This window comes from Drosophila mauritiana, chromosome 3L, assembly GCF_004382145.1.
Source record: "Drosophila mauritiana strain mau12 chromosome 3L, ASM438214v1, whole genome shotgun sequence".
In the NCBI taxonomy this organism is placed as follows: Eukaryota; Metazoa; Arthropoda; class Insecta; order Diptera; family Drosophilidae; genus Drosophila; species Drosophila mauritiana.
This window is the reverse complement of record NC_046669.1, coordinates 6,430,531-6,443,623: the sequence shown is the minus strand read 5'-3', so window position 1 is coordinate 6,443,623 and position 13,093 is coordinate 6,430,531. Positions and strand designations below refer to the sequence as shown.

Here is a 13,093-nt window from a genome sequence, read left to right as displayed (position 1 = left end):
AATCATCTCGGCTTGCAGCTGCAAAACTGGCGCGTGACTCCGTCGAACTTGGCCGGAAAATTTATGCAAAGCGCTGCCAGATACTTAAAGCAATCCCAAAGCCGCTGCAGCAAGTTTTCCTCACGCTCATCATCTTACTGGAAACTTGGAGTCAGGGCAGGGCATTGTGTTGCCTTGTTGATGGGTAAGGAAAAAATTTGCATAAAGCTGCGATTCGAATCGAAGGGCCAGCCACGCCCCCAGGCCAATTCAATTTAATTTGTCCACGCTCTTGTATGTACAAATTAACAAAGCCTCTAAGCACTTGCCAGCCAACCAACCAAAAATGCTAGCAAACAATGTGCAAATTAGGCCAAAAAAAAAAAATACATGCAAACGGGCAAACATTGGAAAGGTGGCGACACAAAATGCTCGGCCGCAATGGGAATAAAAATAACGAAATCAAATCAAATAACACTAATTCTCGCAAAGCCGATTTAGCCGCAATTTCAGCCAAATTAAAATAATTGCAAGACATTTATACAAAATCAAATTCCATTTCATTTGATTGCCGATATCTAATTAAATCAGCAAAACCGCAAACGCGCAAGCAAACACAAACACAGGCGCAAACAAGTGCACAGGAAATAACAATTAAAATAATTATATTTGCATTAGCTTACATTAATTTCAACTTCAATTTAAAATTGAGGCAATCGAGCGGGAAAAACTACACGAATACGCTGAATATAGATGCGTATAGAATGTGGCCACGGATTATCCCGATGCCATGTGTTTGCCTTAAGTTGGGGATGCTCTTACATAATTTAGGGGGGTAAATCGGTTACAACTACCGCAGACGCACAAAGTTTGAGTTGAAAGCCTCTTAGGCAGAGCCACGCCCACTTTACCCTTGCCCTTGCCGGGTTTTGTTAAAACTTTAAGTCAACTAAGCGGCTTACCTTTCGCATACACGCACTCACAAGCATACATACATCGCATCGCTCATACGCCACGTGCAACCACCAGCCTCTTTACAGGAAATTCCACTTTAAGCTTTGCTTAAAACATACGCTTTATTTTTATTTCGGGATAATTTTCACTTAACCTATGTACAGTTTAGTTTAGTTGTAGTTGTAGTGGTAGTCGTAGCTATAGTTAATTTATGCACTCACTTTGTATACATTTATCAAAAATACAATAGCAATTATTCATGGTTATTCTGTACAGTTTTTTGAACGCCGTCTACCCCTTTTGACCCGAGAGTTGATTGCCAGCGTCGTTTAGTTATGCCTCTTTCATCGTTATCGGATAATGCCTTAATTATTTACAAGTTACTCCTATGGCGAACGAGCGGGTTTCTTACATGCTGTACTGATACCGCACGTTCGAGGCCAACTGGGGGTTAAAAAAGTGGGATAGTTTGTGGAGATGTTCGATGGATTAGTCCGACATAATAGCTCACCTCAACGCCCACCAATCGCTCGTCATACTCGCTGCTCGCCTGCATCGCCAACTTGGCCTGCGAGTGCATAATCGCATCGGAAAGGGAATCCCTTTGATATGTTGAGGAGCCCAGCATTCCGGGCACTCCGCCGGCGGATCCATTGGAACCTGGCGACTTTAGCTGCGGGGTTTTGTTGCGGCAGAAGAACTCTACGATGGCCACAATCACGGCCAGGAGCAACCCGCCGATTAGGATGTAATAGATCCCGGCCACATTGCTCAGCGAGAGCTCGTTCGGTGTGGAGGTCTCCTGGTCCAGATTGCACTCCGTCTTATCAAACCACCATTTGTTCCTAATCCGCAACAGCTCACCGTTCTCCTTAAGCGTTAACACGGCCTCGTTTAAACGTTTTCTACAGTTTTAAAGGGCAACAGTAAGGGGTTGCATACCAAAGAAGGTCATATTCAACGGTTATTGCTTTTAAAATCTGTAAACAAAACTCTTATTGAAAACCTACCTCAGTGGCGATCCTATGGGTGTGGCCACGCCAAATCCCTTCGTATCAATATTGCGGCCCACTTTCATTGTATCGCACGGCGGCCTAGCATTTACGTACTCGTTTTTGGGTGACTCCACCAGTAGGGCATACTTCCCCTTGGATTGCCTCACCCTACGAATACCCTCATCGTATGTGTGCACCGAATGGTGTTGATTGGCATTCATATACTCCCACATTTTATTGTGCAAACCGATTTGTGAACGCTGCAATGTAACTTATTTTCAAAAAGAGGAAAAACAAAAGGACTAACTGGGTTTCGAACTCACCCTAAAGAATTCCCAAGTGGAGCCGTGTAACAGGGTACCATAGTTCACATCCGTTTGCATGGCCAAATCCTCGGGCGTTTTGATGGGCGCCACCATACGCTCCACTGTGAGAAAAGCGGCCAAATTGGCGGTGTACGAGGATATTAAAATTATGGTGAAGAACCACCAGACAGCAGCTGCTATCCTTCCGGCAATCGAAGGGGGTGTAATATCGCATCCCTGCTGCATAAAAGCAGCCAAGGAATACCAAAAGGAGTTCAGCATAGTGAACTCATTAGGTGGAACTGGAGGCACATGCACTTGTGGTTCACTCAATGTGGCACCTCCAATAATTCCCGGTGGTTGCTGGGCAGTGGAATCCGCTTGTGGACGCCTCACAATTCGCCACTCATAGGGTGGAAAACGTGTAACAAAGTACAGAACAAAACTAACTCCGACATAGCTGAGAATCACGCTTATCTGAAAATTGTTATCATTGCATTATGATAAGAAATTTAGGAGAAATTCTCACCCCAAAACTTACCCAAATTTCCTGAGAAAGGGGATTAAGAAAACTAAACACTCCTGGTGTCTGTTTCACCGGCTTCTTTATCATAATGGATATTCCCAGGGTCATGAAGGGTTTGCTAAAGTCTATAACCCTTTCTCTTTCGGCTGTAATGGTCATTGCGGATATGGCTATATCCGCCTCCTTGCGAACCAGCTCACCCACCATGCCATCCCAACCGCCAGGAGCATATTGGTTCTCCGCACCATAGTTGCCATCTTGCACAAGGCGTATTTCATCTGCAAATGGATTGGTTATTTAAATTAACATATAATCTTATGAAGTACTTCCAATAAGTTAGCTATCTATGAATATGATAGGTATTTAGTTAATTAAAGATTTTCTCTTTAACTTACATTTAATACCCAGTTGAGCTGCTATCATATCGGCCAAGTCCTTGCAGTATCCCTCGAATCGATCATTGCCCACCAATGATTCGCCGTAGGTGTACTGCTTGAGCGACAGATAGGGCTCCTCCAGCAGACTACTCACGATGTACGTGTGATTCCGGTCATAGTCTCCGGTGCTGGCCGACGCGGAACGCGATGACGACGCGTAATTGTGGCTGTGGAGCGGAAGGAGTCCGGCGTCATCACGCCACTCGGCCACCTGCTGCAAGGTGCTGTTCACGGACATCTCCACCACGTGCAGCGTGTAGTTGATGCGACGTCCGTCCTCGTCGAAACGGATCTCGCCCGACAAACCGTCGATTTCCACCTGGCGGATTGAGCAAGGAGAACAAAGGTTATGCAGGTGACAAATTAAATGACAAACCATTTCTGTAAGTCTTCTAAAAATCTTTATAATTTAATTTGAATTTTTTCGTTAGAAGATATTTTTTATGTATGAAGATTTATTTATCATTGAAATTATTAAAGCAATTATTTCGCAGACCTACCAAAGTTGCCATTTAGACATCATGTAACCAGTTTTTTTACTCACCTTTCTCAGCACCCTTGATATTTTTTCGCCCTGCTCCCAGGGCGTGACCCAGCCCTTGCTGGTGTTGCAATCGAGGAGGGCGCTGGACTCGTTGGTGCCCGTGGCGGATGAGGAGGAACTGCCTCCGTGGCTGCGGCGCTGCAGATGATTGGAACGGAACTGATCCGGCTTCTTGCGCAAAATGCGATTGAAGGCCTCGACGAGCACGAAAACCGCATCGTACATCAGTGCAGCCTGGGCCTGTTGAAAATCACAGAGAGCAAAATGGAAGGGAATGGAAACAGGGGAAAAAAACTAGAGTTGCAGGCGAAACAAATCAATGACGGCTGACAATTTACCGAAATGGCCGGCAAGCTGTTGGGCCCCCCTGCGTTCTGGCTTTGGCTTTGGCCGCTCGGCTCCAAGCGTTTCCGGCTGTCGTGGAAATCACGCACCGCCCTCCGATTAGAGTCGACAATCCGAAAGCCGGTGATGTTGATGGCCCCAAACTCGACCACATCGCTGGGCCAGTGGTTGTCCATGACCTGAGGCGGCAGAAAAACATGATGGAAGGATTAGGCCGACTGCGAATACTTTAAGGTAAGCGGTAATCTATATCTTTCTGATGTAAGTCTAATTTTAAGAATATATCTATGAGTTAATCAACATATTATCATAGTATAAAGATTCAGATAAAGATTTTAATATTTTTAAAAGCCAACTTTCTATTTAGGTTTTCTGAGTCTCTCGAACCCTGTTGAATATGAAATACCCTGTTAAGTCCTAACTACCTGGGAATTTAGCAGACTAAGAATCTGCGCGACCGGAAGCTAGCAATAATTCCCTATTAAAGTCTCCCCACCGGTATGGGAATGGGGAATCGGGCTCCACTTACCAGTCCGCTGAGCAGGTAATGATAGGTGCGCCGGCCCAGCTTGATGTCTCGCACATGCTGGACGATGATCTCTTTGGCCATTTCCGCCGGGCAGTCGAGCACGATGCGCTTTTTGCTAAAGCGACCCAAATCCTCCAGCGTGTGCAAAAATTCAATGGCCATCGTTACGTTGGCGATGCGTTTCACCATTTGCACACGGAACGTTTCATTTCCGGGCTTCAGTTCTTGATAGATTTGCTGCAGCCGTAGTAAGCCTGTGGGGCATCCGAAAGCGATTGTCGGTCAGTTGAACAAAGAGCGTGGCTATTGTGTGTGTTTTCTTGTTGGTCGGAGTGTGGATTAAGGTGTAGCTGGGTATTTGGCGCCATAAAAAAACAATCTGATAATGCAGCGGACTGAGAGAGTGAAGGCTTTGCGTTTTATGATAATGCTTGCAATCTATAAACAATTTCCAATCTGAATGAATTTATTCGAATAGATTTATCTCTCTCTGCGGGAAGCATGTGTCATTTAATCATATTCTCCATTCTTATTTTTTGCCCGCAGTCGGAAACGAAGCATCATGCCATCTTTCAATCTCGCTCGCCCTTTTGGAAACCCTCACAAGCCGCAAGGACGAAACAAAATCAGAAAAAAATGTATATATTTTCACACGCCATTTGTTGCACGACCAATATGGCCCTCAATGTTGTTGTTGTCATTGATTTGCTGCCTGCATTGATTCGCCGAAAACAGAAAAAAATGAAAATGAAAACAGTGGAAAAACAAACCCACAACGGAGCAAAGGCAGGAGCAGTAAACACTCGCGTGGAAAGCGGAAGCGGAAGTGCACACACAATTGAAGTACTTTTTTGTGGTGTGCTGGTAACATTTCAATAAATAGCAGCCACCAAAAAAAGTTCACATTGCGTGCGGGGCTGCTGTTTTATTGAATGTTTCCTATACAGTCGAGCAGGATCGATGGGGTGTAGTGCTATCCTTCGGCATTCATGAATGCGCCAAAAAATATGCTACCAATTTGTCGCCGTGTGCAGCAGTTTCAGTTCAGCCATTTTGAACCCAAACCAGAGTCGAAGTGATAACAAGGCACAAAAGGCGTTGTTGGGGCGTTGAACAAAGCAATAACAACAAACTGCTGACAGCGGCATTAAAATATAAAGTCCCGCTGTGGTGCTGGTTGTGCCTTTCGTTAACAATGTAAACGCCCGACTCGAAGTCGGCCAAAAAAAAATGGCTGCGGAATGGAAAATGGTTTGGAATGGAGGGCCTGCTCTACTCTGCAGAGCGAGGCAAGTGCTGCTGCGGCATTTCCTTTTCCTGCAACGAATGCCAGCGGCAACAATGTCGGCCTACTTTTCGGCGCCGAGGCAAATATTAAAAAATGGCCCAAAAAGGCAAAATAATAATAATGTTAAGGCAGTAGCGCGCGGGCAGCAGTTGCATAAAGTCATAAATTTTATTTCACACAGAGTCATTAACACATGACACACACACACACACTCGCGGACATACACACAAACACACACAGAGACTTACAACGGCGTGTGAACTCATTATAACGGAGACAGGACGCGAAAGGGAAAAATCACTGCGGCGTATACGTAATATGAGATTTTTTACAGAGCCTCTGTGTCTGTGTATGTGTGTGGCTCCGTCTCTGTCTTTTGCTCCATCTGATGTCTTCATCTTTGGCCGTAATTGTTGCCTTCGTCGTATTGTCCCACGTAGACGGCAGGAAATTGCTTTGAAATAAATTTCAATACAACAAAAAGCAGCCTAAGAACCAAAGCATATATGCACACACACACAAATACACGCACAAAGAGCGGGTAAACTCAAGCATATGTGTGCGTCGAATATCCCCGCCTGTCTGTGTGTGCGTGTGTCCTTCTACAGGCTGCTTAAGCCCGTTGAGGAGCCACTCGAAAGAGCGCTCTTGAAGACACTTGAGCGCCCTGTCTGCCGAGCTCTTTCCCTCCTTACTTTTTTTTAGCAGGCGCACGGGGCTCTTTGTGCCGCTTATTTAATTACATATTAGCAGAAATGAAAAGACACGAGCTAGAGGTCGCAGGATTAAAAATAAAGTGGAACAGGGGTAGCGCGTAGAAAAGGAAATGGATAAAATTAACATGGCGAAGTGAGAAATTCAAAGTCACCATCTGCTTACAGAAACTTTAAGACGCGTTAAAAAAATTAAACTTATATTTTCATAGAAGAATTGCACTTTTTAATAGATTGGATTAAGCCTGAGCTAGGTAAGTCCACATCCCACCCTCGCACTGACACACTTAATCCCCATTGAAAACATTGCCATAACCGCTACTTAAATCCACTCCCAGCCGTTCGAGGCCTTATTTGTTTATGGCAAATGAAAGTCAAATGAAATGAAATCGAAACACAAAGCAACCAAATGGGCAAACAAACAAGTCGGGGAGATAATGTGTGGCTTGAATCTCGTTGTGAGGGAATGGAAGATGGAATATATGCACACATATACATATGTGTGTGTGTGTGGGTGTACTCACCATCGTGCGAGTCGTAGAGATAAATAATGCTCTGCCAGCCGTAGTACTGGATGGTATCGATAATCGCCTGATGATAATCCGGACGCATGCTGATAGCGAAATCCAGGAGACCCGACGACGGCGCGAGCACCTAAAAGTATGCAAAACAAAACCGTGGCCCTCATGAACTGGCGGCTATAACAATGTATAATGCGCACGCTACATGAAGCAATAATAAAATGAAACGCGTTTCCGCTTTGCGCCCCACCAACGACATGCATGTAACTTTATGGCGGGTGGCACAATAGGAGGGGGCGGGCAGGGGCACGGATCTGGGGGAGGCGGTAAGGCGACGCCAACAAGCAGATACATCCAAGGGGATACACACAGATACCCGTTATCGTTTGGCTCAACATTCAAGAGCAGTGGGAGAAACTGATAAATAATTATCTCACGTTGATACAGAAATCGAATTAAATATTATGTCATAACTGAAACCTTTTAAATATATTGATAAATTCATGATTTTATCATGATCCTAACTAATAATCCCGCGAATTGCGTATTGATCTGATTTCAAATCAATAGATTTTTAACCAATATTCTTTGATTGTAATTAGAGCTACGATGCACTTCATCATTAACCAGTTTCGATAATTTCTCTCTGTGTATGACAGCACGCAAATGCGCAGCCAATGTGTGCGAATCTCGGAATATGTGTGCGCTGGTGTTTTCCTAGCTGGCGTTGGAGTTGGTGCTGGAGAGTCGGTGGATGCCACTGCTTTCCTGCCTGCTCCTCCAGTTCCTCCAGTGGATTCTGGCCCCCGCCGCCATATCTTGATTTATAGTGATTGAAATAAAAGAGGCCAAGAGCGTGTCATAAATTTTTTCGCTCTCAGTGTGGGAGTCCCAGGCGCTCCTCGTTCGCCGCTCGTTTGGCATTGTCTTCCGGATGGCGGAGCGTTTGGCTTTCTGTTTCGCAAGTGACAACAACAGCAACAGTCGGTAACAACAACTACAACAACTGTTGTCCGCTTTGTTGCCGTTGGTAGTAAATTTTCTTCAAATTACAATTATTATGATTTGTGCTTTGGCTTTGATTTAGTGCACTGTCTGAGGGCACAGCGAACACACAATTGGGCACTGTTTTGAACTGTGAACCCGCTACGACACCCAGTGCTCCACTTTATGCAATGACTTCATTTCTACAAAATGGTTTCGGATTAGCTGGGGAATTTTTGCCTTTTTCGCTTGGCCTGTGTTGTGGGTTACGATCCCCAGCTAATGTGATTGGTAATTGAAAATCTGAAACTGTTTGGGGACTCTTAGATGTGAGTTGTAATAAAACCCAGTCTGATTGTGGAGAAAAGGGGTACAAAATAAAATCTTTTTATAATTCCTACGTGATTTTACCCCAATCATTTGGATTTCGTGATGGGATTCCTGACACTTCCAGCAAATATCAATAAAGACCCAGTCTTTAGCTTCACAATTATTTTGAAGCCTAATTTGAAATGACCCATTAATCTTGAGTTTCATATAAAAATTGCACTTAATGCTTGTCCAATCTTTTTACTTTAAAATAAGAAATTCTCCTATAATATTCTTCAATTAAGTGATTTCTACTCCGCCATTTGCCTTTGTTTAATGTCCGTCTTCATTAGGCAGCCAAGCGCACAATTAAATATTTGACTACCTCCCACTGGCTCTAATGTGTGTTGGCACTTTGAAAACTTTTCCTTTGTTCCATCAACCTTTTGGCCAACTTCATTAACGCATAACTGAGTTAACCACACCCCCAGCCAAACCACCTGCCCTATCGCTCACATCGAAACCGCAAAATGTAAATAATTGCGCACAGCGACTCTGAAATCAATTACATATGACAGTTTTTCCTCTTATTTTGCCCCTCCAGCTGCATGCACTACTACTATTACTACTACTTTTTTTTACCAATGGTGAGGTATGGAACTTACCTTCTCGGGAAACCAGGGCGTCACAAATGGCATTTGGAACGTATTCGAGTAGGAGTGCAATGTGTCAAAGGAGTCCGGCGATACGGCGCCCAGCATTGAGTAGACTCCGCGCGAGAATTGATTGCAAACTGTAGGTTACAGTAATAAATTCGTTTTGTGTGTTTTCCTTTACTACTTTTTTCACATTTTCAGTGGCAGAGTGGGTGGAAAATTGATGGTGAGTGGGTGGATGGTTGGATGGTTGGTTGGCAAATGGTGGTGGTATGGGTGAGGGATCGGAGACAGTGTCTAGGTCGCACAATTAAATTGCAGCTTTGAGTGCGGAGTGGAGACGTAAAGTAAAACCAATTTTCAATAAAAAATGCACATAATTAATGGGGCACCAGGTATTGTGTAATGGTGTTTTTTTTTTCTCTCTCTCGGGTTTTTTTCTGATGAGGGATGGCGTTCGGAAACGAAAGGATTGCTCGGTAAAAACACATACTCAGGCGGGATAATTTGAATGCATCCGCTGTATTGATGACATCGACATACGCCTGCAATTCGAAGCGTCGAGAGCTCACATTCAGATTGTGATTGAGCATTGCATATTTAAAGGCTGATTGCACATCATCCGTTCCCTGTTCGAAGATTGCACCTGCGGAGGGATAGAAAAATATGTGAAAGCTAAGTAAATAGGGGCTGCATGGGTTCAGACTCGGCGACAGAGCGAATATTTTTGCTTCGTTAAATATTTAGGCAGCTTTTGACACGGTCCTGTTAATATTAAACGAAAAAGCGCACAGAGCAAATATGTACACAAATGATAGCATAATGTCACACCCACACAAAGGCAGCCGGCTCACACAGATACTTACACACCCACACTAGCAAGTAGCGAGAAAAGCCGCCCCGACAGGCAACAACAAAAAGCGCAAACGAAGTGTTGATGCAGCAATTTTGTGCTGCGCTTTTGCATGGCACCTGAACAGGTAGCACCTACATACCAGCAAGGATCCCCCATCTCCATCCCAATTTCAGTCGCCATAGCGAAGCCCGGATTTGAGTGCAAGCCAGTCAGCATGACTGTCACATTAGCAGCCACCAACCATATATATACGTACGTACATATATATGGGTGGGAATGGCGGAGCATGGGACCAAAATGACTGCAGGTGCAATGACTGAACGCCATCGTGTAATAAAAATAAGGTGGCAAAAAAAAGCAGGAAAGCGTAAAATAAAATGTAGTGCAACTAGGCAAGTTCTTGGAACGACTTTCGACGCCAAATCGGGAATTTAGTGAGTGGGTACATTCAAAATGCAAAGAATATTAAAGTCAGCTCTCAAATCATAAAATTTTGATGTAATATTAAATATAACATATATTAAAAAGAAGAAAATCAAATATTTAAGGTCAAACGAAATTAATAATATACCATATTGAAATATGATGTGATAACACCAACACTTATTCATACACTTAAATCATAAATCATTCAGCCTTCATTAAATAAACATTTTATATTGCAAAATTGATTTATTTGTTTAACAAACTCAAATAGTTTTAATTTATAAACACCGAGCGTGGGTATGTAATGTAAACATCAATAGGAAAACAAGCGAAGGCAAACCAGAAACGTAATAAATAATAACTACTTTGCTTATGCAACAGTTTTCCAACTTTTCAACTTGAAGGAAAATAAAAAGTTCCTCCAAAACTGCAAACCCAACTACCAACCAAAGCTATTAATACTTAAAAAGTATAAAAAAGTAATCAAAAACATGGCAAAAAACAACAAGTATATTTAAAAGTAGTTTGTATAATAAACAAAGCTAATAATGCTTACTATTGTGTCAGATTATAAGGAAAACCTTTCGAAGCATACTCTTACCTATTTTGCAATATAAGAGGACAATTCTTCTAAAATATCCGGCAACAGAAATGCAAAACAAAATCAAGCCATAATATAGCCAATTGTAAGGCTCATTGTTATAGCGCTGGGAAGGATGTCTCGTTTGCGACGTGTGAAGTATATTGAACATAAAATTCTACTGAAAATCATGCTGCATTCTTTGTGCCGAAAACAGACGAAGCGAGGAAGGTCAGGGATAATCTTCGGGCATCAGCCATACCCAATTTCCCCAACGAGCCATGGCAGGAAACTGAGGAATATATTCCGGGAATCACACAGCAAAGGACTTGGGACAACAACAGGAGCAGGAGCAGGACCAGGAGCAGCACATTTTGGCCAAATCCCAGCTGCAAGTGCAGTGTAAGTGACAATTTCTGCTCCTGCCACTGCTCCTCTCTCGCATCCACAGGATGGCAGGATCCTCGGTAGCTTGGTGGCTCCTTTGGCGACGCTTTTGAGACTCACCTAATGGTATTTTCTCGGTTAACGACGCCGCCTGTTGTTGCTGCTGGGCTGAACTAAATTCCGGCCAGAAAATGCTGCTGGCGCATATAAAATGTAAATATGCCAAGAATTTTAGCCTCGAATGCATTTTGCGCTGGTAGCTTGTTGCAACTATTTCGCCAAGTTTTTCCACTTTGAGTTTCGAGCACAATGAAGTGTATTTGCTGGTTAAATTGGTTTTGCCATCACGCAAAACGTTTCACTTGATTTTTTTTGGTTAAACTTTTATTGACTAAATTTTTCTTTTAATTTCCTTTTTTTAAGCTCGCATTAATGGCTTTATTTTATGTGTTACACCGTTTGTTTGCTTGACCAACTTTTTTTTTCGGGCAGTTAATAAAATGCTTTTGTTTATTTTGGCAGCTTTATTCAATTCCACTATTGTTTGTATTGGATTTATTTATTCAGCCCAAAGGACTTGACTTCTTTTTCGTTGATTTTGATTTATATTTGCACATGCTTTGCTCGCTTTAATTCGCCTGGGCTCGCCTGGCTTTAACTTCGGGTTCGATAAGGGACTTCCCTCTGCCGATTTCCAAGTCACAAGAAAATCGGAAAATCAACGTTCGACACTGTTCATCCGCTCAGTTCAACCAAACGGACACGCGTTGTAATCAGCACTAAAAACTCCTAAGCTAGCCAGTAATACGAGGCTCCGGAAAAACCCGGCGACACAACCACAATGTCGCTTTGTGGTCCGGTTTACTGGGAGTGTGAAAAGCCGAGAGAATCGCCCAAGGGATGCTGTGCTCTTTGTACTAAAAGCCTGAGTTTTCCGCTCTCTCAGGAGTCTGCAAAGCAGAGAGAGAGAGACTGAAAATGAGAGAGCGCCAGCGAGAGTGGTGGAAAATGAGAGCCGGATGCTGTAACTGACCTACTGCATTTTGGCCACCACACAAGTTGCAGGTTACTGGTTAAATGTTTGTTTACGTTATGCCTGCGTTTTTGGGCTGCATAATTGATAACAACAGCTTGGGAGGCGGAGGCGGAAAAGTGGGCGTGCTGGGGGCTGGAGGTTGCAAGAGCAGCGATTTTCGGGGTTTTCCTACGCGCCGTCGCGTTTTTATTTTGTTGGTAATTACGAATGATTTGGACGAACAATCCTTTTAACAAATCTCATTACGTTGTCAATTACGCGCCATTACCAACAAGGCGGCCCGGTGGGGCGACTTTCCTTTCGGCTTGGCATACTGAAATCTCATTAACAGGCTTTAATTTTCCAAACAAACTTAAGTGCGCCAAGGATGAAGGAACTCATCCAGCGGAATTTCTAACTGGGGATGTTATTACCAGAAAAGGCGGAGCATCTTGGTAGTTTTTGAATGCCTTTATGGGTTTCTAAATTCATCGATGCTTGAATAGGTCCAAGTTCAAGGGGGAAAGTTTTATTATGTAACAATAATACGATTGTTGTAATTATTATAATTAAAATTTGTTATTATCCGTACATAAATAAGTACAAGTTAGGAGTATCAATAACCATATTTCTCTATGTAAAACGGATGCTATACTATCATGAGGCATCTCTACTCCTAGCTGGCGACCCATATTGTCGACTTATCGTGGCGTACGATTTCGTCATAATCTGTAATTAGTTTAT

General features: G+C 43.3%; 1 protein-coding gene across 1 annotated transcript; it reads right to left on the bottom strand.

Moving 5' to 3' along the window:
- Nucleotides 1–1,063: 1,063 nt before the first annotated feature.
- Nucleotides 1,064–12,095, bottom strand: LOC117141548 (glutamate receptor 1). Its single transcript, XM_033305052.1, has 13 exons — nucleotides 11,455–12,095; nucleotides 9,579–9,731; nucleotides 9,095–9,222; nucleotides 7,140–7,269; nucleotides 4,615–4,868; nucleotides 4,079–4,264; nucleotides 3,741–3,980; nucleotides 3,155–3,515; nucleotides 2,775–3,037; nucleotides 2,252–2,710; nucleotides 1,944–2,188; nucleotides 1,445–1,838; nucleotides 1,064–1,377 (listed from the first exon to the last, which is right to left on the bottom strand). The coding sequence occupies exons 1-13, from the start codon at nucleotides 11,579–11,581 to the stop codon at nucleotides 1,342–1,344; spliced, it is 2,976 nt and encodes a 991-aa protein (XP_033160943.1). The 5' UTR covers nucleotides 11,582–12,095; the 3' UTR covers nucleotides 1,064–1,341.
- Between the last annotated feature and the right edge of the window lie 998 nt (nucleotides 12,096–13,093).